Here is a 27,878-nt window from a genome sequence, read left to right on the forward strand (position 1 = left end):
TTTAGTTTGCTGAATAATATGTACTTGGGAATTTTCATGTGGTTAGTCATTTGTTCACAACTTCTGTTTCTATAATTTGTTTAAAAAGCAAATGAAATAAGTATTTACTACAGTATAGTTTTATGATTTCTTGCTGTTGGAGTGGTACTGTTCTCTGGGATATTTTTATGTTGTGTAGCTTTGTTATGTCATAAGTATCACAACCTATAGAGTAATGTGTTTTCATGTCTCTGCATATCAAGGTTAGATAGAATTTAGTTGTCAAAAATACACTCTGTTTATATGTTCAAAGTAGTCATTTAGTTTTGGATTGTGGCATTAGTTTTTTTGGTAAGACTATATAGTTTCATAAAATCAAGTTTTAGATTTTAATAAAGAAGACTTAGTCAGTTAAAAGGGTATCTAGAGAAGTATGACCAGATATAAATAAGGCCTTTGATGTACTTTAAACAATGTATGTATGGGACTGTGTTATTAGAAAAGATTGATTTTATATATATATAGATCTCATAATCAGTTGAAAGACATTTATTTAAAGTTTGTTCCACACACCTTAAGTAATTTTATCTTTTGTTGGTGAGTGAAATTAGATTTAGATTCACTTTTCTCTATAATTTTATGTTAATAATAATATTTTTATTTTAGACAGACTTGAGAACAATTGGCAAGAAATTCCTCCCCAGTGACATCAATGGTGGAAAGGTGGAAAAGGTAATGAAAAATGTTAACTTCCTGAATTATGCTAAGTACAATAAATATGAACATCTACTAAATTATTGGAATTGTTTTTTGTCAATGAAGACCGCAACTTCAAAATATTTTGGAGGTGAACAAGTCACAGAGTTATCATTATAGTGACTTCCTATACACATGGAAAATTATTAAAGCTTAAACTTTTGGTGACTTTTCAATATTTAAAAAAAACTTGTTTCAGGAATTGTAACTATGACACACTTACTTTACATGTGAGACTTATCAGATATTATTGGTGCTCAGGAAAAGGACCTTTTTGTATCTTTTTATTTTAGTTACCTGTTAACTGTATTTGTTTAATGAACTTATTAATATAAAACTATAAGATTGGGAAAGAGTGTTAGGAGCAATTTGGCAAAGCTGTGCATTTGGTTGCTGCTATCATTTTGTGTAACACATATATGTATTCATGTTATGAATTTTTTCAGTGATGTTTTTAAAATACAAGGATACAATTTTTAGATACCAACTAGTCAGTCTTTTACTTCTTATTCATTTGTATTCAATTTCTTCTTTTTATTTGAAAATACATGTAAATTGCATCAACCAAGAATTTTATATGTGTTACTGCTCACTTTTTGTACTATTACGGAACATCATTATCTATAGTTTAAAGAAATACTTTGAATGTATATGTTTTGTGTTTGAATAAGTATTCTTATCATTTTAACACTCAGATATTTAAGATAGTTGCTGTACCTCAGATATTTTAAATTTTAGATAATTTTAAAAGGTCTGAAATGTAACAACATATTTTTCACATTTTCCCTTATGCAGTAGATGGTAATCATTTAGCTGGAAAGAAAACAAGAGTTTATTTTATAATTTACAGTAGTTTTTGAAGTAGATACTCAGAGAAGAAAGTTCTACAAACTCCTCAGCAATTCATTTTAATGTTTAACAACACTCTGTGTCAGCAAACTTTAATTGTATTTTAACCTAAATTTCTTATGATGCAACTTGAAGTCCATAACGTCTTCTTTGTCTTCCCTCAGGGGAAATAGAGAACATCTGGTTACCTTCCCTTGTGAATAAGTCTTCATATACTTGAAGCCTTGTAAATGTCAGTACCACAGGTTTCTTCTTGCTAAAGCCATCTGTCTTGGTTCCTCTGTTTATTCTGTCTCAGGCATTCCGTTCATCTTCATTGTTCTTCTCAGAGTCCTCTCCAGTTCCTTACATTTCTTTTTCTGGTTGTGGTCGTAGTTCTCAGAGTTCAGCATACATCAGAATCATCCTGAGGCCTGGCTAGAACACACATTACCAGCCTCTAACCTCTCCCACTCCCACACCTCTGTCTCCGTTGAACTGGGATAGAGCCCGAGAATTTATATTATGAACAAGTTTCTGTGGGATGTTGATTCTGCTGGTCTGGGAACCATAATTAGAAAACTTCTGGGGTATAGAACTCCAAATTATGCAGCAGTCTTGGACAGGTCTAATGAATGCAGCAGTTCTTTACAGGAAAAGTAACTAACATCAAAGCAGTGGCTGCGCATCCTTATGCTAGTTGATTTAAGAAAACTAGCATTCTGGATTATCGATTTTCCATTGTTTCTTCGGGTGTCTTTAGGGATTCTCAGAACCTATCTCTGCTATAAGCTCATGGGGAAAGGTACTGATAAGAGTTTTCTCTTCCTCCAACTTCTCAGAGCATCTTTTAAAAAATACTTTATCAGTTATCTATTTTATACATATTACTGTGTATATATCAATCCCAATCTCCCAATTCATCCCACCACCGCTCCCCAGCCCCGCTTTCCCCCTTGGTGTCCATACGTTTGTCTTCTACATCTGTGTTTCTATTTCTGCCTCACAAACTGGTTCATCTGTACCGTTTTTCTAGATTCCACATATAAGCGTTAATATACGATATTTGTTTTTCTCTTTCTGACTTCATTCTATATGACAGTCTCTAGGTACATCCACATCTCTACAATGGCCCAATTTCATTCCTTTTTATGGCTGAGTAATATTCCATTGTATATATGTACCACATCTCTTCTTCATCTATTCATCTGTCTGTGGACAACTAGGTTGCTTCCGTGACCTGGCTATTGTAAATAGTGCTGCAATGAACATTGGAGTGCATGTGTATTTTTTTTTAAAATTAATTTTATTTATTTATTTATTTTTGGCTGCGCTGGGTCTTTGTTGCTGTGCATGGGCTTTCTCTAGTTGTGTCGAGTGAGAGCTACTCTTCTTTGCAGTGCATAGGCTTCTCATTGCGGTGGCTTCTCTTGTGGAGCACAGGCTCTAGGCATGTGGGCTTCAGTAGTTGTGGCACACAGGCTCAGTAGTTATGGCTCACAGGCTGTAGAGTGCAGGCTCAGTAGTGTGGCACACGGGCTTAGTTGCTTCGTGGCATGTGGGATCTTCCTGGACCAGGGCTGGAACCCGTGTCCCCTGCATTGGCGGGTGGATTATTACCCACTGTGCCACCAGGGAAGACCAAAAGGTGCATGTGTCTTTTTGAATTATGGTTTTCTCTGGGTATATGCCCAGTAGTGGGATTGCTGGGTCATATGGTAATTCTACTTTTAGTTTTCTAAGGAACCTCCATACTGTTCTCCATAGTGGCTGTATCAATTTGGCTGTATCAATTTACATTCCCACTAACAGTGCAAGAGGGTTCCCTTTTCTCCACACCCTCTCCAGCATTTGTTGTTTGTAGATATTCTGATGATGCCCACTCTAATCAGTGTGAGGTGATACCTCATTGTAGTTTTGATTTGCATTTCTCTAATAATTAGTGATGTTGAGCAGCTTTTCATGTGCCTCTTGGCCATCTGTAAGTCTTCTTTGGAGAAATGTCTACCTAGGTCTTCTGCCTATTTTTTGATTGGGTTGTTTGTTTTTTCAATATTGAGCTGCATGAGCTGTTTATATATTTTGGAGATCAATCATTTGTCTGTTGATTTGTTTGCTTATATATTTTGGAGATTAATCCTTTGTTGATTCCTTTGAAGATATTTTCTCCTATTCTGAGGGTTGTCTTTTCATCTTGTTTATAGTTTCCATTGCTGTGTAAAAGCTTTTAAGTCTCATTAGGTCCCATTTGTTTATTTTTGTTTTTATTTTCATTACTCTAGGAGGTGGGTCAAAAAAGACCTTGCTGTGATTTATGTCAGAGAGTATCCTTCATATGTTTACCTCTAAGAGTTTTATAGTGTCTGGTCTTACATTTATGTCTTTAATCCATTTTGAATTTACTGTGTATGGTGTTAGGGAGTGTTCTAATTTCATTCTTTTACATGTAGCTGCTGAGTTTTCCCAGCACCACTTATTGAAGAGACTGTCTTTTCTCCATTGTATATCCCTGCCTCCTTTGTCATAGATTAGTTGACCATAGATGTGTGGGTTTATGTCTGGGCTTTCTATCCTGTTGCATTGATCTATATTTCTGTTTTTCTGCCAGTACCATATTGTCTTGATTGCTGTTTGTAGTATAGTCTGAAGTCAGGGAGCCTAATTCCTCCAGCTCCGTATTTTTCCCTCAAGATTGCTTTGGCTGTTCAGGGTCTTTTGTGTCTCCATACAAATTTTAAGATTTTTTGCTCTAGTTCTGTAAAAAAAATTCCATTGGTAATTTGATAGGGATTGCATTGAATCTGTAGATTGCTTTGGGTAGTATAGTGTTTTTCACAATATTGATTCTTCCATTCCAAGAACATGGTATATTTCTCCATCTGTTAGTGTCATCTTTGATTTCTTTCACGAGTGTCTTACAGTTTTCTGAATACAGGTCTTTTTTTTTTTTTTTTTTTTTTGTGGTACATGGGCCTCCCACTGTTGTGGCCTCTCCTGTTGCAGAGCACAGGCTCCAGACGCGCAGGCTCAGCGGCCATGGCTCACGGGCCCAGCCGCTCCACGGCATGTGGGATCTTCCCAGACTGGGGCACGAACCCGTGTCCCCTACATCGACAGGTGGACTCTCAACCACTGCGCCACGAGGGAAGCCCTGAGTATAGGTCTTTTACCTCCTTACATACGTTTATTGCTAGGTAATGTATTCTTTTTGTTGCAAGGGTGAATGGGATTGTTTCCTTAATTTCTCTTTCTGATCTTTCACTGTTATTGTATAGGAATGCAAGAGATTTCTGTGCATTAATTTTGTATCCTGTAACTTTACCAAATTCATTGATTAGCTCTAGTAGTTTTCTGGCTGCATCTTTAGGATTACCTATGTATAGTATCATGTCATCTGCAAACAGTGACAGTTTTACTTCTTCTTTTCCAATCTGTATTCCTTTTATTTCTTTTTCTTCCCTGATTGCCATGGCTAGGACCTCCAAAGCTATGCCGAATAATAGTGGTGAGAGTGGACATCCTTGTCTTGTTCCTTATCTTAGTGGAAATGCTTTAAGTTTTTCACCATTGAGAATGACGTTTGCTGTGGGTTTGTCATATATGGCCTTTAGTATGTTGAGTTAGGTTCCCTTCCCTCTATGCCCACTTTCTGGAGATTTTTATCATAAATGGGTGTTGAATTTTGTCAGAAGCTTTTTCTGCATCTATTGTGATGATCATATGGTTTTTATTCTTCAGTTTGTTAATATGGTATATCACATTGATTGATTTGCATATATTGAAGAATCCTTGCATCCGTGGGATAAATCCCACTTGATCATGGTGTATGATCCTTTTAATGTGTTGTTGGATTCTGTTTGCTAGTATTTTGTTGAGGATTTTTGCATCTATATTCATCAGGGATATTGGTCTGTAATTTTCTTTTTTTATAGTATCTTTGGTTTTGGTAACAGGGTGATGGTGGCCTCATAGACTGAATTTGGGAGTGTTCCTTTCTCTGCAATTTTTGGAAGAGTTTGAGAAGGATAGGTGTTAGCTCTTCTCTAAATGTTTGATAGAATTCACCTGTAAAGCCATCTGGTCCTGGACTTTTGTTTGTTGGAAGATTTTTTTTTTTTTTTTTTTTTTTGCGCTACATGGGCCTCTCACTGTCGCGGCCTCTCCCGTTGCGGAGCACTGGCTCAGAACGCGCAGGCTCAGTGGCCATGGCTCACGGGCCCAGCTGCTCCGCGACATGTGGGATCTTCCCGGACCGGAGCACGAACCCGTGTCCCCTGCATCAGCAGGCAGACTCTCAACCACTGCGCCACCAGGGAATCCATGTTGGAAGATTTTTTTTTTTTGAAGATTTTTAATCACAGTTTTAATTTCATTACTTGTGATTGGTCTGTTCATGTTTTCTATTTCTTCCTGCTTCAGTGTTGGAAGGTTGTACCTTTCTAAATTTTTGTCCATTTCTTCCAGGTTGTCCATTTTATTGGCATAGAGTTGCTTGTAGTAGTCTCTTATGGTGATTTGTATTTCTGCAGTGTCCATTGTAATTTCTCCTTTTTCATTTCTAGTTTTATTGATTTGAGTCCTCTTCCTTTTTTTCTTGATGAGTCTGGCTAAAGGTTTCTCAATTTTGTTTATCTTCTCAAAGAACCAGCTTTTAGTTTTATTGATCTTTGCTATTGTTGTCTTTGTTTCTATTTCATTTATTTCTGCTCTGATTTATGAAATCTCTCCTTCTACTAAGTTTGGGTTTTGTTTGTTCTTTTTTCTCCAGTTCCTTTAGGTGTAAAGTTAGTATGCTCATTTGAGATTTTTCTTGTTTCTTGCTATAAATTTCCCTCTTAGAACAGCTTTTGCTTCATCCTGTAGGTTTTGGATCATCGTGTTTTCCTGGTCATTTTTCTCTAGGTATATTTTGATTTCCTCGTTGATGTCTTCAGTGATCTCTTGGTAATTTAGTAACGTATTGCTTAGCTTCCATGTGTTTGTGTTTTTTATGTTTTTTCCCCTGTAATTTATTTCTAATCTCATAGTGTTGTGGTCTGAAAAGTTGCTTGATATGATTTCAGTTTTCTTAAATTTACTGACGCTTGATTTGTGAACCGAAGTGTCATCTGTCCTGGAGAATGTTCTGTGTGCACTTGGGAAAAAGTGTAATCTGCTGTTTTTGGATGGAATATCCTATAAATATCAATTAAATATCTGGCCTGTTGTATCATTTAAAGCTTATGTTCCCTTATTAGTTTTTTGTCTGGGTGATCTGTCCATTGGTGTAAGTGCAGTGTTGAAGTCCCCCACTATTATTGTGTTACTGTCGATTTCCTCTTTTATAGTTGTTAGCATTTGCCTTATATATTGAGTTGTTTCTGTGTTGGGTGCATGTATATTTATAATTGTTATATCTTCTTCTTGGATTGATCTGTTGATCATTATGTAGTGTCCTTCCTTGTCTCTTGTAACATTCTTTATTTTAAAGTCTATTTTATCTGATATGAGTATTGCTACTCCAGCTTTCTCTTGATTTCCATTTGCTTGGGATATCTTTTTCCATCCCCTCACTTTCATCCTGTATGTGTTCCTAGGTCTGAAGTGTGTCTCTTGTCGACAGCATATATATGCGTATTATGTTTGTATCCATTCAGCAAGCCTGTTTCTTTTGGTTGGAGCATTTAATCCATTCACACTTAAGGTTATTATTGATATGTATGTTCCTGTTCCCATTTTCTTAATTGTTTTAGTTTTGTTTTTGTAGGTCCTTTTCTTCTCTTGTGTTTCCCACTTAGAGAAGTTCCTTTAGTATTTGTAGTAGACTTGGTTTGGTGGTGCTGAATTCTCTTAGCTTTTGCTTGTCTGTAAAGCTTTTGATTTCTCGATAGTATCTGAATGAGATCCTTTTCAGGTAGAGTAATCTTGGTTGTAGGTTCTTCCCTTTAATCACTTTAAATGTATTGTGCCACTCCTTTCTGGCTTGTAGAGTTTCTACCAAGAAATCAGCTGTTAACCTTATGGGAGTTCCCTTGTATGTTATTTGTTGTTTTTCCCTTGCTGCTTTCAATAATTTTTCTTTGTCTTTAATTTTTGTCAGTTTGATTATTATGTATCTCGGCATGTATCTCCTTGGGTTTATCCTGCCTGGGACTCTGCGCTTCCTGGACTTGGGGGCTGTTTCCTTTCCCATGTTAGGGAAGTTTTTGACTATAATATCTTCAAATATTTTCTCAGGTCCTTTCTGTCTCTCTTCTCCTTTGGGACCCCCCTTAATGTGAATGTTGATGCATTTAATGTTGTCCCAGACATCTCTTAGGCTGTCTACATTTCTTTTCATTCTTTTTTCTTTATTCTGTTCCACAGCAGTGAATTCCACCATTCTGTCTTCCAGGTCACTTCTCCATTCTTCTGCCTCAGTTATTCTGCTATTGATTCCTTCTAGTGTATTTTTCATTTCAGTTATTGTATTGTTTGTCTTTGTTTGTATGTTCTTTAATTCTTCTAGGTATTTATTAAACATTTCTTGCATCTTCTCAATCTTTGACTCCATTCTTTTTCCGAGGTCCTGGATCATCTTCACTATCATTATTCTGAATTCTTTTTCTGGAAGGTTGCGTATCTCCACTTCATTTAGGTGTTTTTCTGGGGTTTTATCTTGTTCCTTCATCTGGTACATAGTCCTTTGCCTTTTCATGTTCTCTATCTTTCTATAAATGTGGTTTTCATTGCACAGGCCGCAGGATTGTAGTTCTTTTTGCTTTTGCTGTCTACCCTTTGGTGGATTACGCTATCTAAGAGTCTTGTGCAAGCTTCCTAATGAAGGGACTGGTGGTGGGTAGAGCTGGGTGTTGCTCTGGTGGGCAGAGCTCAGTAGAACTTTAAACCACTTGTCTGCTGATGGGTGGGGCTGAGTTCCCTTCCTGTTGTTTGTTTGGCCTGAGGTGACCCAGCACTGGAAGGGACAGGCTCTTTGGTGGGGCTAATGGCAGATCCAGGAGGGCTCATGCCAAGGAGTACCTTCCAGAACTTCTGCTGCCAGTGTTCTTTTCCCTGTGGTTAGCCACAGCCACCCCCCACCTCTGCAGGACACCCTCCAACACTAGCAGCTAGGTCTGGTTCATTCTCCTATGGGTTCACTTCTCCTTCCCCCTGGGTCATTATGCACGCACTACTTTGCGTGTGCCCTCCAAGAGTGCAGTCTCTTTTTCCCCCTGTCCTGTCAAAGTCCTGTAATAAAATTCTGCTAGCCTTCAAAATCTCGTTCTCTGGGAATGCCTTCTCCTGTCACCGGACCCCCAGGTTGGGAAGACTGATGTGGGGCTCAGAACCTTCACTCCAATGGGTGGACTTCTGTGGTATAATTGTTCTCCAGTTTGTGAGTCACCCATCCAGTGGTTATGGGATTTGATTTTATTGTGATTGCGCCTCTCCTACTGTCTTGTTTCGGCTTCTCCTTTGTCTTTGGATGTGGCGTATCTTTTTTGGTGAGTTCCAGTGTCTTCCTGTCGATTTTGCAGCAGTTAGCTGTGATTCTGGTGTTCTCTCAAAGGCAAGTGAGCGCACGCCCTTCTACTCTGCCATCTTCTCACAAAGTTTTATAAGTGGTCTCTTCAGAATTTCCTTTGAATGTAGCTAAGAAAAATATATATATAACTTAGAATATTTGAATCTAGAATTTTCTTTGCCAAATTTTATCCTTTGAAATTTTTTTAATGCTGATGTAGATTTAGTTTATACATAAAATGAAAAGATAGAAAATAAACTCTGTTCACATGAAACAGAAGTAGAGTGGGATTAACTGCCTTTCTGCTCTTCCCATTTATATTTTTCCTTCAGACGCCAAGTATAATTCTCTTCACATTATTCGTGAAAATGTTTTGAAAATTAATTTTAATAGAATTTTTAGAAGCCAACACACGGGAATTACTCATTTTATTTGCCTTTGGTTAAAACTTCATACATTATATAAAAATATAACTACTTTCAGGCAAAAGTAAATGTTTAAGGAATGTATTTTTGACATGAATTACTTGTGTGTCTATCTGTAAAATAAGACTAATACAGTAAAAGTTGCTTTATTTGTGCCTTTATTGGAAAGCTTTATTACTCAGCACTTCATCATGTTAATGGTGACAGAGTCATTAAGACATGGGTCTAGACACTAAAATTATATAATAGTTCTTATTTAAAATAAATTTTAAATAAAAAATTTTAAATAAATTTTATTTTAATCTGTGCATAAGATAAGCAGAGTATTTGAATAAGTAATCTTCCTGTTCCTTGAACATGTCAGGTTTTGGTATAAAATAATATTATTTTCTAATTTTCTTTTAATAGTAAAAAAATAGCAAATGAAAGAAAGAACTGTATTACCTAGTGATTTTCCAAATAGATCATACTAGAAACTAATTTTGCAAAAACTAATTTAGACAGAAAATTTAAAGTGTGAGATAGACTAGCTGTCCCAGGAAGCAGAGGCATGGTTTTGCTGTGCTTCAGATACGATGTGGAGAGGGAGCAGAAAACAGTAGGGGCTGGTAACATATTGGACAGATACAGATTTTAGAATTATTGGACTAGATTTAAATTCTCATTCTTCTGCTTATTATGTTTTTGTGACTTCTGGTAGTTATTTAATCTTGCCAGATTTTAATTTTCTTATCATTCAAATATTATGTCCCTTATGACATTGAAGAATTAAATGACATAATCTATGTGACATCTTAAATGTAGCGCAATGTGTATGGCAAGTATTGAGCATTATGAGACATTTAGGATGGTATTTTTGTCCTGGAGATCTAAGAGTGCGTGTTTATTACCTCAGTTTGTTTTCTTGTTACTTAGAGATCTCCAAGGGAATGCAGTAAATGAAGTAAGGCAAATGGATACTTCATTATTGACTGTGTTTTAGCCCCAGCCCCTAATGCAGAACTTTATCACTTGAGCTAGGTTGATCTTAGTATAATAGAATCAAAGTAGGTCAAATTTCTGCTTTATTTCTACTAAGTTCCATGCCTGCCTGTGATATTACCACTCCTAAGAGAGAAAGCCAAAGAAAAAAGAATTGGAGCGCATTTGCCCCAGTGTTTAAGAAGCAAATCCTTAAAAAGCAAGAGAAGAGAGGAGGCTGTCTTTTTAGGAGCTACTTCCATTAGTTTTGTGTGGGTCCTTTAAAAGAGCCGTAGCCCTGTGTCTTCTATCCCCCTTGGAAGCTTATTCATTAGGCCCCAGGCTCCATCCAATGTACTAGAGATTCTGCAAGACAGAGCAGTAATCCTCTTTAGAAGTAGATTAAAGGAATGTAGAGAGGAATCTTCAAACTTCTTCTCCTGAGAGGCCAAAAGTAAATGCTTACATGCTGTGTATTGTTATTATCATAACTAATAAGACTTAGATAACAGCATTTGGAAAGGAAGTGTGGAGAGAGCTATGATCCGGTAGGAGAGATGGTAGGTCTGTAGTTAGGAGTAGACAGTTAATCCTGGAACATTGTATTTACATCTGTTTTGTCCTAAGACAAACTGGAACCTTCAGAAGGGCATTGTCATCTGAAGTTTGAAACTGAAGTCTTAATAATTCTGTTATCACTGATTATTTTGTGAGGAAGTAGGATGGCCAAAAAAATGCAAGTAACTTTGTTAGTAATTAATGTAATAGTTCTGTTCACATTCTTTTCTCTTTCCTCCCATACTTTTTCTTTTTAACATCTTTATTGCAGTATAATTGCTTTACAATGGTGTGTTAGTTTCTGCTTTATAATAAAGTGAATCAGTTATACATATACATATGTTCCCATATCTCTTCCCTCTTGCATCTCCCTCCCTCCCACCCTCCCTATCCCACCCTTCTACCATTCTCTTCTTAATATTATTTTGCAGTTCGCATATTTTCTCCTTAAGGTTGCTTATAACCTCAATTGATGCAAAGGTTTCAGACAAATTTAAAAAGTAGTGAGAGTGGGAAGATGACACTTTTCTCCAGGGTTCTAAGCCTAAGCTAGATTTTCCCATAAGCAGTTTATGTTTGACTTTTAGGCCATAAAGGTTTTTAGAGTGGAGCAATATGTGCCGAGGAAGCTATGTGCTGCAACTTATGAGTTTTTCAGGGCAGGCTTTGTATATCTAGATATTACAAGGTTCTGGAATATTTAGCTTGTAAGGTTAAAATCATGGAAAGAAGTCATGACAAAATGGAAGTAAAACTATGCTTCCTATAAAACTGTTTAATATTTTTCATATTCTTCTCCAAGTTTAATATTTTGTTGTAGTTATTTTCATAGCTTTAGCCTTTGAACCAAGGTGTAGAAGTTAATTATAAAATACAGGTTAATGTAAAAATGCTTTATTACCAGTCCAGCTGTGTGAGAACTTTAATGCATTACTGTGAAGCCCTAACAGGAAAGGCTTTCCAGATCTGTGTTTATTTTTTTCATCTAAGTTTTAGGACTGACAGGCTGTATATGCATTTTTTTTTTTTTTTTCGGTACGTGGGCCTCTCACTGTTGTGGCCTCTCCTGTTGCGGAGCACAGGCTCCGGACGCGCAGGCTCAGGAGCCATGGCTCACAGGACCAGCCGCTCCGCGGCATGTGGGATCCTCCCGGACCGGGGCACGAGCCCGTGTCCCCTGCATCGGCAGGCGGACTCTCAACCACTGTGCCACCAGGGAAGCCCTGTATATGCGTTTTTAAATGTGAAACTGTGATTAAAGGCCTAATTTTTCCAGATAGAAGTGACCTTCTCAAAGCCTCAGCAACACCAACATCAACCACAAGATGGCTTCACTGCCTTAAAATTCAAACTGAATGCCCTCTCACCCTCAGACAATATAGAACTTGGATGTTTTCAGAAAAAAAATAATTGAAAAATGTTTTAAGTTAAATAAATTGTGTCATGTTTTATATATGTTAATAAATAATACAATTTACCAGTGTTTCTTTTAGTGAGTTATTAAAATTAAACATGCACTTTTAATTTTAGAAAAATGGATTACTAAAATTCTGATATTACTGTGCTTTATTTACAAGCACTTATTGGTAATTATTAGTAGGACTTCTGTGTAGTTTGAAAACAGCTGCACAAAACAATCTATAGAATATATATTAGATACTCTAATAATAATTGAAAAACAAACTGTTCACTTTTTTTTTTTTTTCCTAATTCTCCCAGAAAACGAAAAGCTATAGCAGTGAAGGATGGAAATAGGCAAATGACACATTGAAAGAAGTGTTACTTTTGCCTGGAGTCCCACAATGTTTTTCTTGTAATTGATTGGCTGTACTTGCCCTGATTGAATAAAAGCAAATTATCTGCTGTGCTGTTACTTTGATGTATAAAGTGATGTTTTTTCAGGCGATCTCAAGTTTGGGAAAACCTATTCAATATTTTGTTGTCTTTTTGTCTATTACTAGACATTTATAATACCCTGTTTTTAAAATTTCTAAGGGGTAGAAACTTTTAGATCTTCTAGTAGGTATACCACCATATTTATGACTCAGGAAGTTTTTCTTTTATTTTTATTTATTTATCCATTTAAACTCTTGACGTATATGAATATCAGTTGAAAAATTTGAAATCAGGATTAGGGACTACCTTCCCAAAGCTATTTCTTTCAATGTTCCTTTTGCTTTTTTTTTTTTTTTTTTTTGCAGTACACGGGCCTCTCCTGTTGCAGAGCACAGGCTTCAGACACGCCACGAACCTGTGTCCCCTGCATCGGCAGGCGGACTCTCAACCACTGTGCCACCAGGGAAGCCCTCCTTTTGCTTTTAACCTGCTTTCTTCTTGCCCTTTATTGGTACAAGCCCCTAACTTACCTAAGAGAACCCTGGTTTTCAGTAAACACTTCTTCTTTCTCTTTATTGATAACCTACTTTGTGCCAGGTCCCATGTTAAATAATCTGTGTAATCTTAAGAACAGCATTGCAAAATAGAAATCATTACCAATCTCTGTTTTACTTTAGAGATGAGGGAACTGCAGCTTTTCTAAAATCATAGTCTTTTGTTGCTATAGGGCCTTAATAATTGCCATGTGAATGGAATGTTCTTCCCTCAGCTGTCAGGCAAACTGCTATTTAGTCTTCAAATTCCAACTTGAATGCCACTTCTCTTCTAATTTTCTTGACCTCTTTTGAACAGAATTAATTTTTAAGAGTTATTCCCACTGCCCTTTATACCTACATGTTTTTAGTATGTAACAAATTTTATCGTAGTTTTAGAATGTATGAAACAAAGAAGACAGACTTTGGTGTGTGGCATATCTGAGTTTGAATTCTAATTCTGCCTCTTACTGGCTGGGTAACCTCTGTCAAAATACTTTATCCTCTGCTCTCAATTTTCTCATTTAAGACACACAAATGATCCTAATATACTTTTTAGTTCTGGAGGTAAATTAAATAACTTATGTAGGACTTCCCTGGTGGCGCAGTGGTTGAGAATCCGCCTGTCAATGCAGGGGACATGGGTTTGAGCCCTGGTCCGGGAAGATCCCACATGCCGTGGAGCAACTAAATCTGCACCACAACTGCTGAGCCTGTGCTCTAGAGTCTGTGAGCCACAACTACTGAAACCGTGCGCCTAGAGCCCATGCTCTGCAACGAGAAGCCACTGCAGTGAGAAGCCCGTGCACCACAACGAAGAGTAGCCCCCGCTCTCCACAACTAGAGAAAGCCCATGTGTAGCAACAAATACCCAATGCAGCCAAAAATAAAATAAATAAGTAAATAAATTTATTAAAAAATATAACATGTAAAAATCCTGCCACATTTTCTGGTGTATCTAGTAAGTGCTAAATAAATTATAGTAAAAACACAAGGTAACTTCTTTATCAAGCAATTTTTGAATGTATATATGTGCTAAGTGCAGGGGCTGCAGAGATCAACAGGACAGCCCCTGCCTTCTTGAAGCATATACCCTAATAAGAGATCAAGAAACCAACAATGTCAGTATAGTGGAACAAATGCTATGTCAGAAGTACATACAAAGGAGGGGTAGCCATCTCAGCTTGTTAAGCTTAGTGAGATGAGGTGGAGAGGTTGCTTTTCTTGCTAGACTGTTAGTTTTTAGACTTGTAATTCTCAGTAAGGGAATAATAGGTAAATCCCCATTTGGGGGACTATTTAACATCTTACAGTGGGAGAGTGTATCTGGTGTGTGTGTAAAGGTTATATATGTATACACATGCATACACACACACATGTATTATTTATATTTAGAAAATAAAACTACCCCAAAAAAGGTATTTTATTATACAAACTATAGAAAATAGACCTTGACAAAATCTTCTTGCCTGATAATAATACATGGAAGATAAGTAAGGTAACATTTATACTTCCTAGAACCTGAATTCTCTTCCTTTGTTTGGGGGAATGTCCCATTTTCAAAGTCTTCGTGGTGGAAAAGAAAATGCCGGATACTTTTTCCCCAGCCTTCTTTGCGCCTATGCCGTGCACATGTACCTCAGCTTTACTAGTTCAGGTATAGCTGCATAGGACATGGGTTAGTCACACAAAAAAGCAGGAACTGTGGTGAATCCTCTCTGGTAGTGGCAGAAGCTACAGCAGGATTGAGTTTCTAGGGTAATAGCTGCCAACAGTGCTGGGGTCAGTGTCCAGGGCTAGTGAAATTGATAGTACAAGATGTAGAGCTAGATGCTTGAGTGTGCTGGATCTAGCTTGTTCCAACTGATGAAGGCCGAATGTCAGCATCTCTTCCCTGTTTAGAGGTGAGTAGTTGAAATCAGCCATGGAAATTGGCAAATGCTACAAATTAGGACTTCTCTACCCTTCGTATCCCAAAATGTTTCATCAACGTACTACTGCCATTAAACCAGTCTGTGGTTTGATTTTCACTGTTATTCTTGCTGTGAAGTCTACAGACTTAGTTCTCTAATACTCCTGGCACTTCTGTGAACTACCCAATGTCTTAATTTCAAAATGTTATGTAAATTATTTGAGCAATTTTAATGTAATATTGGATATATACAAACATATCTCTTTTGAAGCTTAAAAATGAGGTGAGCACCTGTGAAGCCTCAGCCTGATGTGAGAACTAGAACGTTACAATACCATTCTGTCCTACCTCTTCCTCTCCCAAACACCAAGAAATGATTGTTGTGAATTTTGACTTTAGCTTTTCTTGACTTTTAGAAGAAATATTTTAGTTACATATGTAGTTATTTCTGTATAATATATTGTTTTTAAGAGAGAGGTTTTTTTTAAAAAAATTATTTATTTATTTTTGGCCGCATTGGGTCTTGGCTGCTGCAATGAGCTTTTCTGTAGTTGCGGCGAGCGGGGGCTACTCTTACTTGCGGTGCATGGGCTTCCATTGCAGTGGCTGCTCTTGTTGCGGAGCACGGTCTCTAGGCACGTGGGCTTCAGTAGTTGTGGCACACGGGCTCTAGAGTGCAGACTCAGGTAGTCGTGACACATGGGCCTAGTTGCTCCGCGGCATGTGGGATCTTCCTGGACTAGGGCTCGAACCCATGTCCCCTGCATTGGTAGGTGGATTCTTAACCACTGCGCCACCAGGGAGGTCCTTCTGTTTAGTTTTTAACCTTTACAAAATGTTAACAGATTGTCTGCCGTAACTTGCTTTTATCATTCAGTGTGATGGCTGTAACATATGCCCATGTTGTATATACCTAATATTCATTCATTTTCACTTTTATATAATATTAAGCTATCTAAATATACCATAATTTACTTATTCATTCTCCTGTTGATGGATATTTAGATGTGTTTCTTTTCCTCTTCTTTCTTTTTTTTCTTTAAATAATAGATGCACTACTACTACGTCTAGGAACAAGATTGTATATTTTTTCTGATGCATATGTGTAAGAGTTTCTTTAGGGAATATAACCAGGAATTGAATTATTGTATGCTAGAGTAAGCCAGTGTTCAACTTTACCAGATAATGCCAAATTATTTTTCAAAGTGGTTGTACCAATTTGTATTACCTTCAGTAGTGTATGTGAGATCCCATTGATCCATGTCTTTTGTGGCACTTGATACTATCAAATTTTTCTAATCTTTTGGTTGTAACATACATTATTCTTTCTCAGGCTATTCTGTCCCTGATGACCGCCTTCCCCAATATACATTTTAGAATCAAATGATCAAGTTTCTTAAAATGGGTCAGAGTTTTGAATGAAATTGCATTGAATCTGCATATCAGCTTAAAGACAATTGACATCTTTATGATAACTAATTACAAGTGAAATGCTGGTAAGCTGCCTCTCTGAAGAGAAAAAAGCAAAGCCCTAATATGTAGTAGTTGCCACTATTTGTAGTATAAAAATTCCTGCAGTGGCTGATTATAAGTTATACTATGAAATCACCAAAGCCGGAATTGGGAAGAAGTGCTCATAACAGGCGCTTGTGAACTGGCCTGAGCAGGCTTCAGCACACCTTTGGATGTATCTCTTCATTTATTTAGTTTTGTCCATGAAGTTTTATAATTTATTGAAAGTATATAGGTTGTGTATCTATATGCAAGCTTTATGCTCGGAACTTCCTATTTTTGTTGTTGTAAATGGTGTTTTTTAAAAAAATTACTGTTTTTTTCTCTGTTAGGGGTACATAAAAAGGTAACCAATAATTGTATGCTAATCTTAAATTTGCTATCTTGTACTTGTTATTCTTAATAATATATCTGTGTATTATTTTACATTTTCTCTATAAATATGCCTTTTGTTGACACTTCACATGAATGGGATCACACAATATATACTTTGTTGTATCTGGCTTCTTTCACTTACTGTCATGTTTTTGAGGTGAATCCATGATGTAGCATGTATCAGTAGTCTGTTACTATTTATTGCTGAGTAGTATTCCATTGTATGGACTTTACTTTTTCCTTTCCATTCTCTAGTTGATGGACATTTAGATTGGTATGCATAGGTCTCTTATTGTTTTTTCATTGCTACTGAAAGTATGTTTGTGTTTTTATTATTCTTATTACTCCTTAGATTGTTTATTTGCATTATTACTCTTTGCTTCCTGGTCAGTCTTGCTCAGTATCAGTTTCATCAGTCTTTGCAAAGAACCAACGCTAGACTTTGTTAACCCTCTTTACTGTATTTTTAGTTTGCTATTTCATTAATTTATCTTTATTTTCTTCTTTCTTGTACCTTATTTGAACTCATTCTATTGTTCTTTTCCCAACTTGTTAGTTCGACTCATTTATTTACTTTGTTTTCTAATATAAGCATCTCGAGGCTATTAATTTTTCTTCTACCATTGCTTTAACTATATCCCAAAGGTTTTACACATGGTATTTTCATTATCATTCGGTCCTAAATATTTTTCAGTTTATATTAAGATTTCTTCTTTGTTTTAATAATAGAACATTATCTTTTTTTTTTCTTTTTGTTACAGATTTCTAATTCAGTTAGATTGTGGTCAGAGAATTTGGACTGAAAGATAGCTGTATTTGAAGATGCTTACGTTATGGCTTGGTATATATTTATATGTCACATGCTTGCTTAAGGGGAATATTTTTTCCCTAGTTGTTAGGTTCACAGTTCTATATAAATTCTCTAGATTAGGCTTATTGTTTTATAGTCTGTGTTTGATAATTCCAAATTCTCAACTCCTTAGAGTCTTAAATTTTTTTTAAACATTAATATTTTTATGATTCTCAGATTTTGTAGCTTATTTCCTTGTATCATATGTTCTTGTAATTTTATATTTCTTTATCTTTCTGCATGGAAATCTTGGGCACCTGAATCAGGAAAGCTGATAGAAAGGATTATGGAGCTAGTGTGGTGCTACTAACTGACAGTGAGTTGAGATTCTGGCTAAGGTTAACTTTGCTACTTTTCCATAAGCTGAAAGCTGAGGGTCTCAATTGCAGTGTTGTTTCGATCAGAAGCAAACAGATTTTCTCTGGAGGAAAATGTCCTCCAAATTGAAGCTTACCATAGATGCCTGCATGGGTGACATGGGGAAAGTTCTGAAATTTCTAACATTATAATAAACAATTCTCTTTTGTTCCAGTTTTCTTGAGTCTGATACTATCCTTAGGATGGTACAGGGTGTGACAAATGATACTTTATTTCTGATTTCTTCCTGTCCCACCTCCATGTTTATTAATATCAAATTTTGTTAAAATGATATTGAGTTATTTCAACAGAGCAAAGAAGTAGATGAGAAAGAGGGTGTCATAAAAATTTATCCCTCAGGCGTTTAAAGCAGCTGTAGGCAGAACCACTATTTCATATTCCAAGGCAACTTACTTGAATCATTACCCAGTTGCTTGGATCCTCAGGTAGAGATGTGAATAGTCCAGCAAAAACTTCTCTTGATATAAATATGAGTGGATGAAAAAACGAGCCCTAGAAAATCTCTGCTGAAGCCACTGGAAATGCTTTTGGAAGTAGTAACAGAGTAAAGAAATAAATTATGATTTTAAGTACTTATAAAGGACTGTGGAGAATGAAACTTTTTTATTCTCTTAATTTTAACCCACTTTACAATAATAATGGAAGAATTATCAGAACTTAATCATACTCATAGATTCCTTCTGAGTATATGGCCCCATTTCTAGGGTTGATGGAAAACGTGATGCTTATGTTGTTAGGTATAGATAGAGTGAGAAATTTATTTCTCAAGGAAATTGATAAGATTATAAAAAGAAATGGCTGGCAGATTTTTCATAGTATCATAGAATGTCTAAATTTAGATAGTTTCTTGATTCCTCAAAAATTCTCAGTTTTAACCATTTATCTAGGTGTAATCAGACTATAGATAAGTGGTTCCATGTCATCCAAACTTTGGAGAGTCTGATTGTAAACAAGAATGTTATTTAATATGATCAATAAATTAATAAACTAATACAGTCATTTAAATCTGACATTCCATGTCAATTGATATGACTAGTTAGGAGGTCATATGATAGAGAGGTCCATCTACCTAGGGAAAGGAAGGAATGAAGCCTGGATGACTTTTTCTGGCCCCAGAGAATATCTCTGGTGTATACTTGATATTGTTTATTAGAATTAGAGATCTTCAGCTCGGTGGTCTGTGACCACCTAGAGGGCTGGGATAGGGAGGGTGGGAGGGAGGGAGACGCAAGAGGGAAGAGATATGGGAACATATGTATATGTATAGCTGATTCACTTTGTTATAAAGCAGAAACTAACACACCATTGTAAAGCAATTATACTCCAATAAAGATGTTAAAAAAAAAGAATTAGAGATCTTTTTTCTTAACTATTTAAATTTTTTACAATAATTTCTTTTACTTACTCCTTATTGCTCATGTAAAGGTGAAAGTCAGACATTAAAGAAATCTTGGGCAAAATTAATCCTTGATTTTTATTATTTTCATTTAAATATGATATCTTTTTTCACTTTGGGGTTGCTCTTGATACTAGATGAACAAGGATTTTGAAGTTAATTCTCATTCAGTTTTGTGGATGCTTTTAGATGATTTTAGATTTAGGGTTAAAGTTAGGATTTAGGATCTTAACATTTTATTCTGCTATTTGTGTTTTATTTAGATCCAGTACTTCCCTATTTATTTTTTGACTACAGAGGATAATAAACTGAATATTGTAAACGTAATAATGAAAAAAATCGTTATATCTGCAATTTTACTTATAGAATCTTTCTGAATTGTGGAACTAGTCTTAAGCCCTGTTGATTCAAATTGAGAATTGATTATAAAAAGACTGTGTGTAATTTGGGAGTTTCTAAGGAGAGTCTAATAAATAGTACCTTCTTTTTTTTTTTTTTTTTTTTTTTATGCGTTACGCGGGCCTCTCACTGTTGTGGCCTCTCCCGTTGCGGAGGACAGGCTCCGGACGCGCAGGCTCAGCGGCCATGGCTCACGGGCCCAGCCGCTCCGCGGCATGTGGGATCTTCCTGGACCGGGGCACGAACCCGTGTCCCCTGCATCGGCAGGCGGACTCTCAACCACTGCGCCACCAGGGAAGCCCAGTACCTTCTTTTTTACTTTGGTTCTGAATCGATTGAGAAAGAAAGAAGTGGCAGATGTGGGCCAAAGTATCAACTTTACTACTGATAAAAATTAATTTGGAAGATATGGCTTGGTGGGAGAGCCAAATGGATGCATTAATTGAACCACAAACCTGACAGATTTGTACACTCACTTATTGCGGTGCCAATCCAGTGAAGAGGCTGAGTAGGTACCTCCTCCTCAGGGTCCCTACCTAGATCCCAAGAAAGGAAGGGTGAGGATGAGCCCAAAATATACAGTATATTCCTCCCAGTCAGATAAGTCATTTCATAAATGGGTGTGTTAGTTTCCTGAGGCTTTTGTTACAAATTCCCACAAACTTGGTGGCATAAAACAACAGAAATTTATTCTTTCACAGTTCTGTGGGACAGAAGTCTAAAATCAAGGTGTCAGCAGGGTTGGTTCCTTTCGGAGGCTCTGAAGGAGAGTCTGTTTCATACCCCTCGCATAGCTTCCAGTAGCTGTGGGCAGTCTTTGGTGTTCCTTGGCTTGTAGATGTGTAACTCCAATTTCTGCCCCCATTTTTTTTCTTCCCATGGCCTTTATACCCAGTGTCTTTGTGTTTATTTCCCCTTCTCTTCTAAAGAAGCTCATCATTGTATTTCTCCTAATCCAGGATCATCTCATCTTTAGATACTGATCTTAATTAGGTATGCCAAGTCCCTTTTCACAAATAGGGTTATGTTTACAGGTTCCAGGTAGACATATATCTTTTGGCAGGACCACTATTTAATACACTAAAAGGGATGGAGAGGCCAGGAGTTGGAGTAGTTAAATAAGTAAACTTGCTGCTTGCTAGGAAACATCAAGATCTGGGAGCAGGTGTTCCTCCCTAGCATTCCTAGCTTTTTGTTCTCATAGTCAACCAGTTGTAGGAGATCAGCAAAAATGGTCCTGTTCCCCACTCTGTGATTGCATTGTTGGCATTATCTTCAATTTGTGTTTCTTTGGCAGAATCTTTTAAAGCCACTTGTCCATTTTGTGATCATTAATAGTTAAAACTAGGTAATATCTGTATATCCATTTACCTGTACACAAATAAATGTCAGTTTCTCAGTTTTTTCAATACATTGAAAGCAAACAAACCAGTGAAGGTGCCATGTCAACACCCTTGAGATGTAGATTTCCCCAAATTCTATAAAGATGCCTTGTTACCTGTATGTCATATGGACTGAATGAGAGTGTCTTTGTTGCTTTGATTATGAAGTATTAGGAACATTTAATTTCTTCCTTACTAAGAATTAAATAGAAACAATTGTTTTCCTCCCACACTTCAATGGATGTGCACTCCCTAGTATCATTGTGGAACACATAAGTCTAGATCACCACTGATTGTCTAATAGAGCTTTTTGCAGTGATGTAGGACAGTTTGTATATGTGTTGTGCAGATATGGAACACTCAAAATGTGACCAGTGTGACTGAAGAATTGAATTTTTAATTTCACTCAGTTTTAATTAATTTAAATGTAAATTTAAATAGTTATATGTGGTTAGTAAAGCGAAGGCTAAATATTTGTCAGTGTCTAGACTAAAAATATTGGGAGTAGTAGAATATAGAGAATGATGAACATTATAAGAACCGTTAATATGCCTCTGGTTTAATTTAAATGTCTTTATTTTAATGGCATTAGCAAAAGTAAAAGAAAAAGTTTATCCTGAATTAGTAGCTTATTTACATTTGTTAAAGGTTTTAGACTTATTTCAACTTAGAATTTTTTTTTCATACTTGAAAATTAGATGTAAGTTTCGTATCTTTTCTCTAATTATATTCTCTAGAGCTAAATTTATAACAAAATTACTGCTTTTCAGGAAAGATTAACTGGTAAATATGAAGTAGAAATTTGTCAACCTGGGAACATGCTAGCTCAAGAAATTGTGTAAATGTTATTTCACATTTCTCTTTGCTGAAAATATAAATTAAACTAATGCATACAGAAAGATTTTACTTAAAAAGCTATAACAAAAAGCTTTTTTTTCTTTGTAAGTATGATACTACTTAATGGATATAATATTTTATAATGTAGAAAGTGTTACTTTATGTTAAATTTATTTTTCAGACATGTAAGCAGATTTTGCTCTCATTCCCCAGTTATACCATAAGTGTTTTATTATATAAAAACTTTTAACTTAATATTCAATAGCTAGTTAGCCCATCAATTTTCTTTTTGTCTTTGATTAAAATATGGCTAGATAGGATGTTTAGTCTCCTTACTGCCAATGAATAACAACATAGCATTAAACTCATTTAAAAAGGAAATGTGACAATAAGTCAAGTATAGTTCACACTTCTTAGATTTTATATGGTTTAAATTTTGGAATTTTTTTTTTTTTTTTAATGCCAGAAGAAGGTGTACTTTAAACTTGATGTTTTTGAGCAGAAAACATTCCTTTCAACTATTGATGTCCCTTAAAAAATTACCAAGTTCTTTAATTCTAGAATGTCTGTTAATGTACATGGGTGGAACGGGGGGGTATATGTGAACAATTTAGAGCACATAAGACTGAAAACATCTTTTAATATACCTTTAATTCAGAAAAGTAACTTTTTCCCTGAAGTTTTTTCCTGTTATTTTCTGAAAATGAATTCAGAATTATATTTAAAAAATTCTTCAGGAGACTTTTTTGAAGTTTTATCTTTAAATACAAAAGAAAAAAAAAACCCACCCTGATGTATATAACAGTTTAAATTTTGAACTTATTTTATTGAATTATCATTATAAATAATAAAGTAAGGAAAAGAGAAACATTTTAAGTGAAAACAAAGCTATGGCTAAAAGTGCTATTTATTCCTTTGTCTTTTGACAGCTTGAAGGTCCATGTGTTTTGCAAATTCAAAAAATTCGCAATGTTGCTGCACCAAAGGATAATGAAGAATCTCAGGCTGCCCCAAGAATGCTGCGTTTGCAGATGACTGATGGTCATATAAGTTGTACAGCAGTAGAATTTAGTTACATGTCCAAAATAAGGTAATTGGCACTTTATGGTGTACATTTGTTATAAGTGTTTAAAGGTACTGTTCACATTGGATTTTGTTTTTAAGACCTTTGAAAAGAAGGAATGAACTCTTAAGTGCATGTTAGTTTTTCTGAATAAATTAAAGAGTTTGTATTTTTACTTTATCTGTAAAGAAAAATAGTTTAAAATGGAGTTAGTTGCTCCTTACTTTTAAAGTTAATAATTAAAAACAGAAATTTAAGGTGTTCTTACAAGGAACATAAGCTTTTCAATTTTATCACTAAATTTTAGGTCATTAAAATCTTTTCAGAACAAAAATTTCTTTAAATATGTCACAATTTCTTCCTTGACAGTTAGTTGTATCCATTATACTGTTTAGCAGTCTAGACATGGTACCCTGATAACAGATGAGTGAAAAGTTACACTTGGAGGAGCATAGGTGATTGGCATTGTGGTATGTGGGAGGAGATGTGGTAGGTTGAGGCCTTGTATGCCATGTTCAATGATTTCTTTTTTTCTTTCTTCAACTAGTGTCTGCCTTTAGTGAGGGAGGCTCCTTCCTTAGAAGATATATTTATTCGTCTAAAATGTTGATTTTCATATACAAAGGGGCGTATATTAACTTTGTGATTATGTTGTCTTTTTTTTGAAGAGTAGAAAGAGTCCTACTTTTATGGAGAAACTTCCATAAAAGGAAACACAGCCTTTCCTCCTTTGACAAATTTAATCAGTTCCCCTCCAAGGGAGTTCACAGATGCCTGAGAAGAAAGACTTGCCATATAATGGCTCATTCTCTCATTTTACTGCTGTATATTTCTCTGAGGTAAATGAAAACACAGGATCAACCCAGAGAGGAGGGTCCCTTATGCTGTTTTCTTTTGTTGAATTTATTACAGTTTGACAGTTGAAAAAAAAAATGTTGCTACTTTCTCATTCACTCATCATTGAAGTAGCATGTCTACTTTTGGTGCTGTTAAAACAACAGCTTACAGAAGTGTTCTCACATATGAACAATCTGGGAGACCATTTTCAAAATAAGTTTGATTATTGGTTATCTTAGAAGGAAGGTAGAAGAACTCACTAGAGAGGATAAACCAGGAACTGGTGTAGAATGTGTTTTCTCTACTGGACATTGCATTTCTCTGGGGTGCTTCTTTCCATTCATCTATCCTACCTCCAGCCCCACTTCTCACTGTATTTTTGTTTTTGTTCTGTTTTTTGTTTTTGTTTTTAATTTCAATGAAGAGAGAATAAAGGAACTTTGGAGTGTGAATAAAGTATTAATTAAGCCACAGTATGCTCTCTGAGTAAGAGTTAGTTATGGTCCTGAAGGTGATGTAATAAAAATTATATTAAAATTTTAGCACCTATTTATTCTTTTGTGGGAATAGAACTGTAATTTAATTTGGTGAATAGAAGTCTTTATCAATTATCTTAATGAAATTGTATGTCCAACTTCAAGTAATTCACCATGTTTTCCTTCTTAACCTGTTAGAGAAAGAGTTTGGGAAAGGTACAGTTATTTTACGAAAAAATTAGCTCATTATTTGCTTTCAGATTAGCTTTTAGTTTTAAAAATCACAATTTAAATGCCCTTGTAATTTGCTTGCTATTTTTTAAGGTCTTTTGTAGTTTATGTTGCTAATTTGTGTTTTTTACATTTTCATTTCATTTCCAATTTACTAATGTGTTAGAAATTATTGGCGAAAAATGGTTTTAAAGAACATATATTGGTCTTATATAAATGATGTAATTCATTAATAATTTCTTTAGAGGTAAAGAGTATAGCAGCCTGGTACCCTTGGTGCTTAGTTTTTTTATTTATCCCTAAATGATGACTATAGAGTTAGAAAATCTGTATCTGCTGATTACCTGGAATTGGGAAAAACTTCACTTAGTGTAAGTGTATTCAGTTGTTGCTGATCTTGAAGTTTGATAGACATTGTGGTAAGTTGCCTACATTTACCACCACACAGCTCTCTACTTAAGCGTTAGGTTAGGCAAGGCTGTCTATGACCATTTGTTTTCTAAGTTACATAGGATGACTAAGAATGATTAAGCTTGGAGTCCTGAGAATAATTTTTACCAGATAATGTCTTACTCCATATGGGCTCTTAGAAATCTTTAAAATAGGCATATTCTATTTCTTCTTGTTAATAACTATTTAATCAACCGTCTTTCTTAAAAACAGACCAGAGATACCAGTGCTTTCATTGATTTGCTATTGCACTTATCGGCACATGGTGAATTTTATAAGCTTTTAAAAATGTGACAATGTAGGGGGCTTCCCTGGTGGCGCAGTGGTTGAGAGTCCGCCTGCCAATGCAGGGGACGCAGGTTCATGCCCCGGTCCGGGAGGATCCCACATGCCGCGGAGCAGCTGGGCCTGTGAGCCATGGCCACTGGGCCTGCGCGTCCGGAGCCTGTGCTCTGCAGCGGGAGAGGCCACAGCAGTGAGAGGCCCGGGTACCGCAAAAAAAAAAAAAAAAAAAAAAAATTGGACAATGTGAAGTCTTTCAGCATGATTTTCTAATTTATCCCAAGTGTTTTAGGACTATCTTTATTCCTAATGGAGTTCTTTACCCCTTGCTGTATGTGCGAAGAGATGCAGTGGGGCTTGGTATATGTGCTTTCACTTTAGAATAAACCTATGTGATGGAATGGATTTCTTCCACTGTTTCCTTTATTAAAAGATTGATAGGAGGTGTTTTCTCTGGTGTTTGTAAAAGGGGCCATGGTGTTCTAATGTTTGCCCCACATCTGATAATGTTAACCTATTATGAAAAAATACTTTTGAAGTCAGTATGCTTTAGAGTAAATAACTCTCATTTGATCTTTAACTGGATAGTTAACCAAAAAGAGCATTGTTTCATGTGGATTACAGTAACTCACATAGGTGTTCAATGTCTAAGATTATTACTGGTTTGATATCTCTTCTGTATTGAAATTTAATTTTATAATATAGTATATCTTTGCAATAATGCACAAAGCTCAGAGGGGGGACAAAAGGGCAAATCTTACATTTATACAACATGGCATGGTTGAGAAAGTACTTTCATATCTTTTACTCTATTTATCTTTACCATAAGTGTGTGAGCTGTGATTTTTATTATCCAGATTTTTTTATTTGTTTGTTTGTTTGTTTACTGACTTACTTATTTTTTATTTATTTATTTATTTTGGCTGCTCCGGGTCTAGTTGCAGCACATGGGATCGTCGTTGCAGCATGCAGGATCCTTAGTTGCAGCATGCAAACTCTTAGTTGCGACATGCATACGGGATCTAGTTCCCCGACCAGGGATCAAACCTGGACCCCCTGCATTGGGAGCACCAAGTCTTACCCACTGGACCACCGAGGGGGAAGTCCCTATCCATATTTTTTTACATGTAGAAAAAAATTAAGATAGAAAATGACAGTCTTGTACCTGGTCTTCTGACTTCCTCCATGATGACCTATTCACACTATATAGCCAGTCACCTGAAAAATAGTTTTCACATTAGTGCATTTTGAAGAATTTTGCCAGGTCACAGTATAAGACTGAATTCCAGTTTGGGGAAGGATCTTAAATATGTTTTAACTCTTTTTTTCTCTTTGCTTTAGCCTGAACACACCACCTGGAACTAAAGTTAAGCTTTCAGGCATTGTGGACATAAAAAATGGATTCCTGCTCTTGAATGATTCTAACACCACAGTTCTTGGCGGTGAAGTAGAACACCTTATTGAGAAATGGGAGTTACAGAGAGTAAGTGTAAACTAAGAATGGTTTGAACTTTTAAAACACTGCACTCTTTTTATTGTATTCTCTGTTTTAAGGGATCTTTCTATAATGGCTAGTAAAATTAGTTCTTTATGCCAGAGTTGAATAGAATGGAACACAGTGATCTTTACAGAAACTATCTACCTTTGTTTAACCATATTGTTCTTCTAAAACAGATGTCATTTTCAGTATTTGTTACATTTTATTACATATTTTAAAGGCCATTCTTTACTGAGGAGTTTTCAAAACTGCCAAGATACCGGTTGTAAGATATGTGTAATGTATCTGTATATAATTCTTTCTTCAGAAAACAAGTGTTTGTGCATATATATGAATAATGTATGTGTATTTGTCTTATTTACACACACACACACACACACACACAGATACAAGTGAAAGCAAATTAGAATTTCACTATAATGAAAGAGTTCTTGTTGCATTTGTCTTCCTAGTCACATTAGTTGATGTTTTCACCATTTATGTTACCAGTATCTTTATCCTCCTAGTCATCTAGGTTATCTAGTAATTGTCCTTCTACTTTGCTTCTAGCCACCAGTTTTATTGATCCTCTGCAGTCAGATCTCTTGTCAATCCCTTGCTCTCAGGTTCCATTGCCATTATTGTAGTTTAAGTCTCTGG

The 27,878-nt window shown here is 35.9% G+C and overlaps 1 protein-coding gene across 2 annotated transcripts in view; it reads left to right on the forward strand.

The window, feature by feature from the left end:
* Window positions 1-27,878, forward strand: part of TDRD3 (tudor domain containing 3) — a 201,414-nt gene that overhangs the window by 87,672 nt on the left and 85,864 nt on the right. For both annotated transcript variants that reach the window (XM_032611497.1, XM_032611498.1), the window contains exons 3-5: window positions 646-711; window positions 23,332-23,492; window positions 27,083-27,224. In XM_032611497.1, coding sequence (XP_032467388.1) covers window positions 646-711; window positions 23,332-23,492; window positions 27,083-27,224 — 369 coding nt within the window. The remainder of the gene's footprint in view (window positions 1-645; window positions 712-23,331; window positions 23,493-27,082; window positions 27,225-27,878) is intronic.

This window comes from Phocoena sinus, chromosome 18, assembly GCF_008692025.1.
Source record: "Phocoena sinus isolate mPhoSin1 chromosome 18, mPhoSin1.pri, whole genome shotgun sequence".
In the NCBI taxonomy this organism is placed as follows: Eukaryota; Metazoa; Chordata; class Mammalia; order Artiodactyla; family Phocoenidae; genus Phocoena; species Phocoena sinus.